Genomic DNA, 16,239 nt, shown 5'->3' on the forward strand with positions numbered 1-16,239 from the left:
GAGCAAAGAAATCCGTTCACTTGCGAACTGCATGCTTCTAGCGTAGTATTCGTGTTTCGTAGCGTAGTATTTTGTGTTCAAGTCGTGCAACAATTCTTCCACCTCTTGTCATAACATTCGTCAAAGGCAGCTGCTTGTTTTTCGCGTCAACAATCAGATTTTCAGCCAACTTATATATATTTGTTGTATGTTTACAAAATTCTTATTCCAATTCCTTTTGAGATCACTTTGCGGTAGCTGCAGCAACTAGTTACGATAAAATAATGTCAGAAACTTAATGAAAAGCGATCAACACAAAGAAGGAAGCTTACCAGCATAGTTGCCGCTATGAGAGATGGTCACCTTCACTTCCTTGACACCAACACGCTGCACTGCTGCCAGTGGCGCTCCATAGAATGTCACAACAGGGGCCTTGTCAGCTTCACGAGTGATTTCAATATCAATCAACGGAGCTCCAGATCCTTGGTTCCAGACAATTGTATTGCCGCCTGCTGCTGATGAGACTGCCTTTATAACTGCTTCCTTTGCCGCCCATCGACCAGCATAGCTGGCTTGAGGGTTGGGCTGTGCATCACAGTATCGACGTTCTCGAGTAGTGAAGTTGCGGGCCAGGAAGGTTTCATTGGCATCATTGATTTCAGAGATCAGTTGTACATCAATACCAACTCCTTTATCGGCACTAGTAGAGCCAAATACAGAGCTGGATTCAGTCATGAGTTTGACGACTTCGAGATCGACAGATGGTGTATCAACAGATCCTGCTGTAAAGTTCCATGACTTGGAGTGCTTATCGAAGCCTGCACGAGCCAGAGGGTTGAGGTATACACTAGAAGCCTGCTCATCTGTATATGGTGCTGCAGCTTTGACTCTTACAAATGGTGCGGCTCCAGTCAACATTTCGTGGAAGTATTGGTATGATGCGGTCTCACGACGAGATCGACGTTCTGCATACATTTGGTATTCCTTCTCTTCTAATGCTGCAAAGAGATAATCGGGATGGATGACCATGACTTCACCACCAGCTTGGCCGAAACCAAAAGACTTCAACAAACCAGCTTTAATACCGTCTGTTTTGATGGATTGTGATGGGTAGAATACGTTTTCGAATTTGCGTAAGGCCTTATCTATATTATCGGCGTTACGGTTTCCTGGTATAATACCGGTTTCCAAGATTTGCAGTACACCATTGAGCATCCAGGCTGCAGCAGCACCCTTTGGATGTCCAGTGAGGTATTTTTGGAAGACACCAGGACAAGCATTTCCAGCAGTACGGCCGAGATGAGCTAATTGTTGATTGAGTACTGAAGATTCATTGTAGTCGTTGGCCTTGGTACCAGTTCCGTGGAAGGATGCAACTCCTGGAGAGATGATGGAGGAATAATTTGCCTCGTCAGTAATTGTGCCATTCGAGCAGGACAGAATAAACACAATAAAAACAAGAGTTCATACCAAGATCATCAATAGTGAGGCCATAAGTCGCAAGAGCACCTCGAATTGGAGCAATGCTTGGATCATTCTTCCACCAGTCGTGACTCCAAGTTTGTAAAGCAATCTTTTCCTATAGGATGCGAAAAGAGGCATTTAGATTTAATACCCAAAAACAGCATTGAGCCAAAACACAAGGCTACTTACTCTACGATTGCCTTCTCGATCAATGAATTGAGCACGGTCCTTCATAAAGGTCTCGTCGATAGGCTCATGAGCAGCCTTCATAGCTTCAACTTCATCAGTTAAAGCCTCATACTCTTTGGTAACCCATGAACGAATATGTTCTCGTTCACGACGAAGTTGCTTTTGACGATATCCAAAGTTGAGCATAGGAGTCGAATTCTTAAGCTTCAATTCCTTGGCTGTAGTCAAGATACCTTGTCCTGGAGCTGGGATAGATCGACCATTCTTATCGGTAGCTGTATTGGTCAAGGCGATTATACCACGGATGGGTACTCCCATCTTAATGGCCAAGTCAGCAGCCATCAAAACATGGATACCAGCACCTTGAGACTCCATAAAGCCACCACGAGTATCAGTGGCTGGTCGACACATATCCTTGGGTTCACGACCATGTGCATATTCTTCTACAGCACTAGACGTAGCCTTCATATTGGCGAATTCATATGATCCTTCTTCCTGGAAGTCATCATAACCACCACATAACACGATCTTGGCTCTACCAGCTACAATAGTTTCTACTCCTATTTCTACAGATTCGGCAGCAGTGGCACAAGCACCGACAGGTGTCTTGATTGGGCCAGATGAAGACAAGAGCAACATGTTGATCCAAGCTGGCATAGTGTTGATAAAGGTCTCTTGTAAAATGTCGTTCTGTACAGGCTTCTCCATAAACCTGTCCTTGAACATGAGTCGAAGAGCTCTTACACCACCCATACCACCACCAGCAGTGTTACCGACTTCAGAGACGTGTACATATTGGTAGAATTCGTATGGATCGGTTACTCCAGACGTGACGAGAGCTTCGACGGTAGATACCAATACATATAAGGTGATGGGGTCAACCTGTCTTACAATATCAGGTGGAACACCATATCGAGCGGCATTCCAGCCAGTAGGGACTTGACCAGCGACCAGACGGTCGAACTGAAGAGCCTTTGGTACGTATAGAGTAGCACCTTTCTTAATTCGAATAAAGTATTGATCACCTTGTTGTTCAACAACACAGTTGTCACCGTGTTGATGCTTGAAGGCTTCGGCTTCTTCTTTACTACATTCGACTGGAGCCATGTCAGCTGTGACGGCAACCTCTTGCAGGAACATCTTCTTCTGAGGATCGTAACCATCAAACAAGGAAGGTTCTACAATAGAGTTGGTAGCAATAAAACGAAGAAAGTCAGTATTTTCCTCAGAAACCAAACAAAAAAAGTACACAACAGAGAAATATCTTACCAATAAGACGGATACCAGTGTGATCCAAGATGTCCTTTTCAAACTTGCTCTTCACTTCATGGTCTTTGAGTGGCTCTTCCGTCTTGAGATCAATCCAACCTGTATACCATGGGTTCTTCTTCAATGGACCATCGTGGAATTTAATGTATCCCATCAGCCATGCCATTTCGACACAACCTTCAAGAGAGAATTCACCCATAGCTTCCATTTCCCAACGAGTACGAGAACCACCAAGTGGACCTACTTCACCAAAGCCAGTTACAACTACTACCTTTTCCAAGTCTAGCATTCCCCGGAGATGGGTAAGCGTTTGAGCTTTAGGCATCTCTGGGAATCGGAAGGTAAAGTTGGCTTTAGGAGTGACGACTACAGTTTCTTGCTTCTTTGGTCCATGAATGACTCGTTCATCAAGTTGCTTTTCGTGGGCTATGGCTCGACGAGTTTCAGCAGTTTCGGTAAGTTCGTTACGGAGACCAGATGAGATGGTGTTCAAGTCAGCAACAAAGTGCAAACCACCGTTGAGATCGGCCCATACAGGCTCGGTCTCGGCGAGTTTGACAATGCTGGGATGGAGTAGACCAGCCAGGTTGAAGGCCATTTCGTGTTGAGAGAAGGTACGAGCACCAAGTGATTCAATGCCTTCAGCTACAATATTGTTACCAGCCATGAGACCAGTACCACGAGTCCATCTATATAATGGATTAATATCTACAATCGGACGTAAACAAAAAAATGAAATTCGTCACGGTGCATGTGCTTACCCAATGACAGCACCAATAATGGTCAAGTACGAGTTCCAGTGTTCAGCGTGGAATCGGTTTAGTAGAGTTTCAAGAGCAATCTTGGCTTCGCCATATAGACCATCTATAAGGATACGAATAATGAGACAAGGAACCGCAAAAAGGGATGAGCCACAGGCAAGATATCTTTTCACGAACTTACCAGCACCAAAAGTACCATGGTTTGGCGACAATGGCAACATGACAGCAGCTGGACGGGTATCATAGCCCAAGGCCTGCTTCTTATTTTTGATTTCACCCATCAACCGCAACAAGTTGTTTAACATGATACGATGGGCTAATTCAGATCGTGAATCGATATTGTCGATTTCACGTCCAACAACTGGAATAGCAGCGAATGGAATGACAAAGTCCAAATCCCAGCCTAGACCATGCTTGTCGTCATATATATATTCTATCAAGGCCTTGACATCAGAGACTGAGCCACCATTGAATGGCACTACAATCAATCGAGAGCCTTTGGATCCGTGACGTTCATAGATGGACCTGTAGTATTCTGTGACGGATTTCGAGAAGCGAGACGTTGTTACGATTACTCGAGCACCACCAGACAATAATGCCTTTAAGACCTCGACACCGATAGAGTCTTTACCACAACCAGTCATCAAAGCTTCTTTGCCCTTGAATGTAATACCATCAGCAGCCATTTGAGTCAACGCATCTAGATACAATTGCGTCAACTTAGCACTAGGTTCCCATGCTGATGGATCTTCCTTGGTTCGTTCCTTTAAGAAGATGAATGGAAGAGTATCGGTAGTAGCGGCAAATCCGTTTGGCAAGTTTGCCTTAATATCAGCAAACAAGCCATCAAGACGAGCCTTGCTTTGAGCATTGTAATCACGAGTAGAGGTAATAATGGATTGGAGTTCCTCGAATTTACGGATTACAGTTTGGTTGGGTGGGAGACGAGTCAACGCACTACCAGTTCTCATATCCTTGACATAGTCCTTCATGTTACTGGCGGTACGACGTTCTTCCTTGTAGACAAGTTTGCCGTCTTCAGTAGCATAAGTACGAGGACGAGTAGGTCGGTAGGCGACTAATAAAAGGGGGATTCAGAACAGATTCAGGATGCACCAACATTGCTACACAACGATGGCAATCACGTAAACAACTCACCATTCTTGTAGACTGGATCGGCATTCAAAGCAGCACGACAGTTGTCGAGCACTATCTGTCCATACTCCTTGACACCTTTATATCCTTCACCCATAGACGGATCTACCTTCTTGACTAAGAATTCCATGAAGGCTATCAAGCCTTGATCTTCAGTACGGTTCATAAGATGAATGACTTGGTTCATCAAGTCACGGTCTACAGCAGTAATACGTCCAAAGATCATATCATAGTAGAGACGGAGAGCATCTTGACGAGCCCAATTCCATGACGAGTCAAAGGATCGTGCCTTCAACTTAGAGAAGACTGGTCGAATACCTTCAGCATATTCATCACCATGTTCAGCAATCCACATGTCCAAGTCTGCTTGGAGACCAGCTTTACTATCCCGTTCAGCGGCAGCCAAACCAGCTCCTTCCAGCAAGTCCATTTGCAGATACTTAGCAAATTGTTCGAGTTGTTGTCGAACCAAGGCTTCAGTCTTGGCTTTGAGCAACTCAAAGTCTTCACTATTTACTACTGGACCACCGGCAGCACCTCCTGCAGCTGCAGAGACGGCGGCACCTCCAAGTGTAATACCAACTTTGGCAGCATATGAAGTAGATTGAGCATCCAACCAAGCCTTTGCTTCACCTTCCGTTCCAAGACGAGTAGGAGGCTCAGAGGCCAAACCATGTAGCAATACACCTTCAATACGTTTGGGTCCAAGACCATGGGTAGCTGATAGATGAGCCTTCACGTTACCCATACCAAACCCACCAGGCATCTTGCCGGAAATGAGCTTGTTGATCAAAGTAGTAGATGTTTTGCCTAGATTGCCGGAGTGTTGCATTTGTACTAGAGAAGCAACTTCACCAAGTGGTACTTCTTCAGCCTTGTCAGCGAGGACAGGACCGAATTCAGCACCCAAGTCACCCAAGATTTCGTTTTGCAGAGTAGACTTGCCACCAACCAAATCTTTAATCGCCTTGGTCATTGGGATTTCAGCCAACGACTTTTTGAGCTTCTGAGCAACCAACACATGGATGATTTCTGATACTGTTACATTGGCATCACTAATATAAAAAAGGATTATAGGATGTGTCAGCCAAAAAACTAATTCAAGATTATTCTGCAGGATAGTGCACGCCACTCGGGACTTACGTTACATTTCCTGCAGCTCGAGGAGCAGATGGTGCAGCTGGAGCAGAAGTAGCAGCGGCGGCTGGAGCAGCAGAGGCAGAAGCAGCTGGGGCCGAGCCAGAGGCGTCAGCTGGGGCACCTTCAGGAGCAGCTTCAGGTTCATCTTCGAAGTCATAGTAGATGTCCTTGGCATCCTTGCTGGTACATAAAGTAACACGTCGTCTAAAAATTGCAACGATGGTCAGCAATGAACACCTTCATCAGCATGAGAAAAAAACCGGAGAAAACCTCTAACACTCACCGAGTCACAGCATCATCATAAGCCTCGTACTTAGACTTGAGGGTACGTTGAGCCATACCACACAAGACTGGACCAGGACCGACTTCAATCAGACGTTCAACTTCGTATTCCTTGAAGAGACGGTCTTGTGTCTGAATCCAAAGCACAGGACTAGCAAATTGATGAGCCAATAATTCAATCAAGAGCAAGTATCCCAATCGTTGCTTTTCAGCAGGATTGACGAGTTGAGAATCCTTCCAGTTCTCCAAGACATTCTTAAGCAATACAGAGTGTGTTTGGTCGTATACTTCCTGGAAGTAGGATTTAGATAGCTCGAATGGTCGTGCAGTCAAGTTGGGTATGTATTTATGGATTAACAGGGATACGTTGATGAATCGAGGTTCGAGCTTCTTACGGAGGATTTCACGGAAGGGAGATACACCGTTCAATAAGAAGGACGAGTGGAAGGGCACATCGATACCAGCCAAGGGAATGGTAGCAATACCTCGTTCCTGAGTGATTGTTCCACCACTTGCAGCAGCTCGTTTACGAGATTCGGCAAGACATCCATCTACTATATCATTCAATAACTGCTCAATCTCTTTGACTGATCGAGTCTTGGTCAATTCGATGAAGTTCAAGTTCATTGTCTTTATCTTGTTCAAGACCAAGCGAAGCACATCTAGACAAGTGACTTCACCAGCAACGACATATTGGAAGTTTTCAACGTTGAAGTTGACGATTTCCAATAATGCATTTGAGCGACGACCAACAGCAGAGATTACAAACTTGAGAGCTTGTTCACCCATTGTTGGACCAACTCGAAGAGGGTTGACGGCAACCATACCGTAGTCAGATCGACCATCAGGATGACGAGGTACAGCGACTTGCATGGTCATACCACGGTAAAATACTACATCTACTAATGATTCTACCGTCAAGACTTCACCGACAGAGCATAGAGCAGCGTATTCACCCAAACTAGAAGAGCAGTGGAGACGTTGTGAGGACAAACAATCTTTTCGTTTCATTCTTATATTTTTTTGTTTACCTATGACCTGCGAATGGACAGTCTTCTTGTACGAGACCGCTATGCTTCATATCCTGAAAACTAGCAATTTCCATCAATACAAGAGCTGGCTGAGTGAATTGAGTAGCAGACAAGAGACCAGCTGGATGGTTGAATGTAAAGCTGCTCGATGATGGTATAATATCAGGGAAGAGTGGCCGAGACAGCGTCTTCCCGTCAGCACCAACGACATCATACATCATACCCATATATTGGTCACGGATACGGCTACCTTTTGGACCACCAAAGTGTACAGTCTTGGATTTCGGATTGTTCTTAACTATATCCAAGATAGAGACACCGTATGTATTGATCATGTGGCTGTCTGCTCGGTCCCAGATATCCTTGGCGATAGGTGATGAAGCGTATAGTTCCATACCCATAGATGGCTCTTGAGATCCTTGGCCAGTAAAGACATATGAAGTCGTTGGTTGGTCGACTTCAGCCGTACCTTCCAAGACTTTGACACCAGATTCAAGCTTCAATGTCTCAATCTTGATCAACTTACGACCGTTAATCATACCAACATGGTACAACTTAGTTTCCAATTGATCACCAGGCAATACCATATCTACAAATGTTACTTGGTATTCCTTTACACGGTCTGGGTGGTTGTTTGCCGCAAAGATTTCGACAAACTTTCGAGTAGATGCTGAAGTCCACATTCCATGCGTGATGGTACCAGGCAAGCTGGCAAGATCAGCAAAGTAGGGGTTGACGTGAATTGGGTTCAAATCACCTGAAGCTCGTGCATATGTAACATTATTTGGGGGTACGGTGACGACTGCTGGGAAGACTTTACGGTCTGGCAGAATCGAGTATCCACCAGTAGAGAAGTATACGGCTTGTTCGATTGGAGTACCGTTACGGTTGAGATATTCCAATACGACGTTACCGACGCAATCACTTTCTTCGTGGTTTACGGTACCAATTTCGACGGTTTCACGTGTAGTTTTCAGGAATACTGAGCCAATAGTAGACACCTTTTGATAAACACATGACGTTCAGTAAATGTAAGTAATGAAGTAAAAAAAGCCGTCAGTAGGACAAGTGCATCCAAGTACAAACCTTGGCAAACAATTTGTCATTCTTGAACTTCGTCAAAGTATTCAATCTGAAAATCAAAGTAGATCCAGTACTCAATTCAGCAGATGGATTGGTCCATTTAACCCATTTCTTATCCATCAAGACAGCAACATCTTTCTTTGTCTTGAGATCCACTTGCATGGGCTTCTCAACAGTACGACGGAAGGTGTTGTCATAGTCTGAGAACTTGCCACGATACAAGAATCGAGACAAGATTTCCAACAAGGCACGACCTTGTTTGAAGAGAGTAGCCTTTACTTCTACAGTCTTGCCTGCATCAGAGATGATGACTGCATTGATGACAGCTTCAGCTGAAATGTCATCGCCAGCTTCAATCATTCCAGATTGATCGAGCATACGGAACTACCAAGTCAAGAAAAGGATGACGAATATTAAAGAATGCGCAAAAAAAACTATCGATAAAGAAAACGACATACCTCATTGGAAAGATGCACCAATCTCAACAAGTCACCATCAATTTCCTTTGGCAAGATGGCAGTAACCAATGCTTGCCAACCAGCAACAATGGCAAAGTCCATGGGAGCTTTAGCGTTACCATTGGATACATACATTTCAGCAGTATTGCCAACAATAGTGGTAAAGTCCGAGATACGTTGTCGATCAACACGGAATTGAGCCTTGAATGTCTCTTGAGTAGACATGTTGAAGGCCTTGGAATCAACATACCATAATTGACCATAGAACGATTTGATGCGTTGGTTACGACCCTATAAAAATATAGAATCGTCAGGATCGGAGGGCCAACAAAAAAAAATTCGCCGCAAGAAAGTTTATAACCCAAATAAAGGTAACATACCTCCATAACTTCATGAATAGGGTACAAACCAGGTCTGTACTGGAACATGAATTGAAGAGGCACGTAATCATTATCACGCTTCTCATACAATGTCAATGTAATATTATCTCCTTCATGAGATATAACAAGAGCTGGATGACGGCTTGGGATACCAGTTTGTCCTTCATCATATACAGTAACCAACTGTGGAGCCTTGGTCTTATCTAACTGTACAAAGACCGTTTGACGAGGTCGAGGACGTAATATACGTTGTACTGGGTTTGGTACTAGTAAATGGCCTCGGACTATAGATGGTGATGTGATGAAGGCTCGCAACCATGTGTTGTCTGGTTGAGCAAGTACGTCCAAGTAGTCGGCATCGGCTGGCAAGTCCGATGATGTACGAGTGATTTCGTACATAATTGATGACTCTTCTCCTGGCAATTCAGAGACACTGACACCAGCTAGTTTATGAGCAGATCCACCACGAGCTCCCAAGTATTCGACAACTGGGATGTTCTCATTCTTGCCACTATAGTACATATCCTTGATAGACTGGATATGAGAGCTATATATGTTACCCAAGATGTCTGCTACGGGTTCATCGACAATCTTTGAGTATTTGACAGCAACAGGCCCTTGCAAGATAGGCACACGTTGAGCATCTCTCCCAACAACTGCATCCAAATCTTCAGACTGCCATAATGAGTCCTTCTTGAACCAAAATTCAAGATTACCATCTACTACTGGGACAAACGGTACTGGTTTCTGCCATACTCGTTTACCACAGATGGCCAAAAAGTGGAGGACATCTTCGTTGGTGAGAGTTTGCTCGGCAGCTGGAGGGAAGGCTTCAAAGAAGCCTGCCAAGAAGGTATCGGGTTCGTTCAATTCGTTGTTGGTTTGGATCATGGACGGAGCTTCGTTGAGAGAGAATCGTTCTTCGATTCTCCTCAAGAAATCACCAGTGAGATTGCGGAGAGAGACATCCAACCAACGCTTCTGGTGACGGATGTACATGAGCTCTACCATACGGTCAGCAACTTCCTTGTAAGTCATCTAAGGACATCGGAATGATGAAGGTTAGCCAAATGAGTTTGAGGTGACGAACAATTCGAGTTTCTGGTTTGCTGCCCGAGCTGATGCGTCATCATGCAAAAGAAGAACCAAAGCGACAATGATAGTAATACGCTACCTCGTGAAGATCAGCAACATGGCCATCCGTCTTCTTTCCAAAGAATGGCTTTTGGTAGTCAGCATTGAGCTTTTGAATGATCCAATCTTTACGTTTGGCTACAGCAATAGCTCGTTTCTCTCCACGAGGTTGAGAGAAGATGTGTTCATCCAATTCCTTCCAGAATATGATACCACGATTGGCAATCTTGTGAATGGGTTCACCAAGTTCAGATTGAACTGTGATGACACCACCGACAGCTCCACGGTAGGTCTTTTCCCAATCACCTTCACTCTCGACACCTATACCAAAGCATTGAGTAAGAACGGATTGGCAAAAAATGAAAACCTTGGTATTGGTATAATATGTTGGAACATACCAGTAGCTTGTACAATCAATTCCTTGACTGCACGATTAGCATTTCCTTCCTTGGCAACCATGACACGAGATCCAAACAAGACACCGTCGAATGGCATGGGTGGGAAGTCAAACTTCTCAGACCAAGAACCAGTCAAGTATGGGAGAGTATCATCAGCACCACCAAATCCAGAACCAGCAATCAAGATGATGTTTGGTTGACGACGGATGGATCCTGAAACAGTGCGAAACAGTGAGTTCGTCACTTGATATTGATTCTTTTTTTGGCAACCAGTGTCTCCGCTTTAAAAACGAAAAATAGGTCAAATCTACCCATACCATAGTTTTCAAGCATGGGTTGATGGAAGTCTTCAAAAGAATGATGACCACCAGCACGTCCACCAGTCCATTGCAAACAGATAGGGAAGTCTGGATTACTCTTTGCAATCTGAATAACACGTCGAATCATTTCACCACTTCCTGGTTTGAAACCACAGTGTCGTACACCAGCAGCTCGGAAGTTGGCAATAAACTCGTTAGCTACATCCAAACTGGGTACACCTGCTCCAATAGTGACGGAATCTAGAGGAATACCAGCTTGTCTCATGGATATAACTGTTGGGTACTGGAAGCCCCATTGATACGAGTTCAAGAAGAGCATGTTGAGACCAATGCCTTCACCGGGTTTAATCATATTCATGATTTGCTCTGTACGCAATCGTAAAATATATTCGTTATATTGTCCTCCACCAGCCCATTCGACGTGATATCCTGCATTAGTGACTGCAGCACAGAATTCAGGTGATACAGTAGCGGGAGTCATACCAGCGACCATCAAGTGAGGTTTACCAATTAAACGAGAGAAGGGAGTATCAACGTGGATGTCACCAGTTCGTTTGATACGTAAGAGACGAGGACGATATAATTCGGCCCAGTTGGGAGCATACTTGACTGTAGCTGGGTCAAAGTCAAAGATGGCAGACTTTTCTAGTAATTCTTCCTTTTGAGCATCCAAGGTACCAGCCAAGATGACTTGTACACCTGTTCCTTCCTTATTTTTATGTGTAAGACCTCCAATACCAGATGCTCCACCAGGACCAAAGTCAATCAAGTGAGTGACTTTGTCGAGTCGAGTAGCTAGTTCCCATTTGACCGGTAGAGTACAAATCATATCGCATAGGTCTCGAGTCAATGTCCTTGAGCCTCGTAAGTCTTCACCTACACAACAGAAATATATATTGTGAGGATTTGCAATCAAAACGATGCAGGTAGTATAATCAAAGCGTGAAAAAAAGTCACCAAGCAATGAAAAATTTGATCGATCGAGCCAAACCATCTCTCTTCTACCCTCCGAATCCAGATTCAACAACCACAAGAAACGCGACTTACCAGTATTGGTGTTGAATACAGGCACAGCAAGCTTGCAAGCATCAAACGACAATCCACGAGCCTTGACATCCTCATCCAACAAGTTTGCGACACCAGCCAAACTGGGCGAGTGGAAGGGTACCATGACAGGCAAGAATCGAGAAGAGAATCGAATCTTTCGCTGAGAGTGTGGTACTCGAGTTTGGTCTACTCCTGGATCTGCTTTAAGTTTACGGAGAGCGACGTTGAGACCATACAAGGATTGAGCAGCACCAGTACATATGATGGCACGAGGACCATTGATTAGTGACAAGGCGATCTGCTTTTCAGTTGGAAGATGGACGTTTGTTGCATCTACTTGTTTTTGGACTTCTGCGACTCGAAGACCTAAATTTTGGGGATGGGGGAGATAGGTCAGTCAAAGGATTCCGTGGCGATAATTATAATGAATGTGACCATATCGATTTGGCATTCTGCCTTTGTTTGCAATGTTTTTTTGACTGAAAAGTCAAGCTCGAGAACTTGAAAATTTTCACTTCCAACCCAAACTATAGATCCCGATAAGCAAAACGTACCAACGATGCTCAACATGGGAGTAGGTACTCCTTCTCCGTTTTCAAGAGAGTCTTCCAAAATATTTGGGTTGACTGTAGTAGTTGGGCAAGCAGCCTGACAGCGAGCACCAATCCAAAACAGTAGACCAAGAGCTTTCTGAGTGTTGTCCACGAATTCTTTATCGGTTTCTGAAGCCGAGATGACTGCTGCAGAAATGATTCCTTGACTATGTCCAGTAGCTCCTAAACATATTTGACAGTGACTTGTCAGCAGATGACGTGTAAACGAAATCATGGCAATTTTGTCAAGTTTAGAACGACGTAATGCTATCGATTATGATGCTTACCTTGGAAGTATCGACGGAAATCAGCAGGAGTCTTGTCGAGGACCTTCATGGTAACCCAATAGTTCAAGAGTTGGACCAAACCAATGACAGGTAGAGATACACTAGCAGCTAGTAGCGCATCTGTAGAAGGACGAGTATCTGGCTTTTCTAGCCAAGCGACTACATCAATCTGAGGAGTATGGAGTCTCTGGGCTTCAGCAGAAGCCGAGTGTTGCGCCAGTGTCAATGCCGACTGGATCAAGAATGGTTTGATCAAGGCTTCGTATGATGCGTTGATGGATACGAGTTCATCAAAGTATTCTTCAATATTTCCTTGGCCACCAAATACAGCGAATAGACGAGCTTTACCCGAGTCAGCAGCCGACATTAGGGCTGATGGTGATGGCAAGAATTCTTCACGCGAGATGAGGCCCTGTTTACGTAGCGCGACGAGAGCAGCATAGTATGTCTTCAATATAGTAGATTGAGTTTCGGAAGGCATGTCTCTAACTACGGTATGGATGTTGTGATGGCGAAGGAATTGATGTTGGAAGTGGGAGAAGACAGTAGCGACGAAAGGTAGTCTTTCGAAAGCATTGTCAGCGGTGACCTTGGATAGAGAGAAGCCTAGAACCTGAGTAACTAGATCTATTTCAGTATATTCATTGTCGTCGCCGTCAGCAGAGACCGTCGGCTTCGAGTCTGGCAGAGTATCACGAATGGACTCTGCCAGAGGCCAGAGTAAGATAGGGATTGCCATTGCAGTTTCGACCCCATGGCGTTTGATGACAAGTGGACGCTGCAGGGTGGTGGATAGGTCCTTTGTCCGAGGATCAACATCGACGCTCGTATGAGGAGGCATGTCGAGTCAAACGTATATGGTTTTGTGCCCTACTAGAGACGATATTATGTAGGAGACAGTCAGTAAATGTATAGCAACTGTTATCTAATTTTCTATAAGATTCACTTGCTTGACTTGTCAAGAATGTTTGATGGAAAATGTGAGTAAAGCAGAATTTGCAACTAGTAAGGCTTGTGCGACGGCAACGCGCTCAACTTTGGATGAATACCTGTCAAAACAGAGCAACTTTATCGTCAAATATCAATGCTTTATTACGTGTACAATACAGCAATTCGAATCATAACCACCCCTGCTGACTTGATCGAACAAAAGACCGTTTGTCGTAGGGTCGGAAATTTCAGATCAAAAATGTTACGACCCTTCAATCTCCAACATAAAACTCAACGTTAATGCGACAAATTCATATTCATTCTTCTCATTAGCACGTTCCCAAATCTACTATATACTCGTAACACGACCACCATGGGAAACTGTGTATCATCTGGCAACGAAAACAGAAAGGTGTCGCCGGCTCCTCCACAACCAATCGTCAAAAAGGACACCGTGCAAGCTCCTCAAGTTCCTGCTCGTATATCTACCACTATTCCTGTTCAAAAGGTCCCTGCTCAAAACCCTCCAAGGTAGGTCATCTATTCATCAAAATACTTGCGTTCCTGTTTAGCAGCTCTCCAAAGAGATCTAACTGACGCGACTTTTTCACGATCATAATAGCCCAGCTAAAGTAGCATCTCAAGCCATCATCTCTGCTTCAACCAAGAATGTGTTCGGAGGCATAGACACACTACCCGGACAAGTCCACGATTCAACACCATCCAAATCAAAGAATGCTTCCAAGTCAAACCTGGCCAACAACGCATCAAAGGCTAAACTCGCATCATCAAAATCTAATTTGAAAGCTACCGGATCTACTGACTCCCTGTCAAGGTCGAAATCAAATTCTGCGGCCAAATCAGCATCAACAAACAAGATGGCTTCAAAAACTGATTTGAACGAAGAAAAGTCACCCATAAAAGAAGCACCTTTATCTCCATACAGAGCTGAATTGAAGGCTTCTTCTCAATCGCATCTATCTACGTCAAAGACTCAATTGGCTAGAAGCGAATCTACTAAAGCTGGCTCAAAATCAAACCTGTCTACTTCCAAGAACGAGCACAAAGGATCTAAAGCCAACCTCGCATCTTCAAAGACGGACTTGAAGCATTCCAAGTCTAACGATGAAATGAAGAAATCAGTCAACGAACTAGCTGCCGCCGCCGTACAAGAACAACAAGTAGAAGCTGAAGCAGTTATTGCCGCTGAAGAAACAGTTGCTGATGCCGCCGCCGAAGAAGTAGCTACAGTTACTGAAGCCGCCGCCGAAGAAGTAGCTAAAGTAGAAGCTGCAGCCGAAGAGATCGCCGAAGTCAAGAAATCCATTTTGGGAATGTTTTCGTCAAAGGCCAAGATGAATTCTTCAACCACCAGTATCAAGAGCACAGTCAAATCATCCAAGAATGATATGCGTGCTTCTCAAGACGCACTTCTACACCACAACAAGGCAGACGGTGAAGTTGCTGCACCTACTACTGAACATCACAACCACAATCATCACGAACACCACGAACACCTTGCTGCTGAACCTTCAGCGGCTGGAATGAGCGATGAAGTAACATCTGCTTCACCTGTAGACCAACACCATGAAACTGAAAAGGCTGCTTCGAAAGCTGATCTCAAAGCTTCCAAGGCTGACCTAAAAGGTTCCAAGGCTGACCTAAAGGCCTCCAAGGCTGATCTCAAGGCTTCCAAGGCCGAACTCAAGGGTTCCAACGCAAAATTGGCCGCTTCAAAGACCGACTTGAAGCATTCCAAGTCCAATGATGAAATGAAGAAATCCAAGTCAACTGATGAAATGAAGAAATCAATCAACAAAGTTTCTGCTGCCGTCGTAGAACAACAAGAGGCAGCAGTTGAGGCCGTAATGGCTGCGGAAGAGACAGTTGCTGAAACCGCAGCCGAAGACGTAGCTCAAGTAGTATCAGTAGCTGACGAAGTCGTTGAAGTCAAGAAATCCATTTTGGCAATATTTTCTTCAAAGAGCAAGTTGAGCGCTTCAACATCAAGTCTCAAGAACAATGCCAAGTCATCCAAGAATGATTTACACCACGACAAGGAGGAAGTCGCATCTCCAACAGCCAACGAACACGCTGCACCAGCAGACTCAGTGATGGGAACCGAAACACTTGTACCCGAAGCCGAACCACTATCTCCCGGAACCGCCGTCGAAGAAGGTCTCCTAACGGCAGCTGACTTTATCGCCGAATCAGTAGTGCGAGACGTCGCACGTTCACTCTCATCAAACAAGCTAAACAAGGGATCTAAAGATGAATTACGGTCGGCTTCCAAACACGAATTGGCCAAATCAACCAAGTCGCTCAATGCCAAGAAATCG

General features: G+C 44.6%; 1 protein-coding gene across 1 annotated transcript; it reads right to left on the reverse strand.

Annotated features, from left to right (window-relative positions):
- Positions 1–223: 223 nt before the first annotated feature.
- Positions 224–13,811, reverse strand: SmJEL517_g05464 (uncharacterized protein; the record flags this gene model as incomplete). The annotated part of the gene is made up of 20 exons (XM_031171390.1): positions 224–246; positions 312–1,358; positions 1,450–1,558; positions 1,633–2,810; positions 2,902–3,590; positions 3,663–3,765; positions 3,844–4,740; positions 4,821–5,872; positions 5,961–6,161; positions 6,241–7,200; positions 7,271–8,271; positions 8,357–8,737; positions 8,812–9,102; positions 9,192–10,229; positions 10,366–10,646; positions 10,724–10,936; positions 11,041–11,919; positions 12,091–12,456; positions 12,645–12,866; positions 12,971–13,811. The coding sequence occupies 20 exons, from the start codon at positions 13,809–13,811 to the stop codon at positions 224–226; spliced, it is 11,772 nt and encodes a 3,923-aa protein (XP_031022655.1).
- Positions 13,812–16,239: the final 2,428 nt, after the last annotated feature.

Source organism: Synchytrium microbalum (assembly GCF_006535985.1).
Source record: "Synchytrium microbalum strain JEL517 chromosome Unknown SmJEL517_scf0050, whole genome shotgun sequence".
NCBI lineage: Eukaryota > Fungi > Chytridiomycota > Chytridiomycetes > Synchytriales > Synchytriaceae > Synchytrium > Synchytrium microbalum.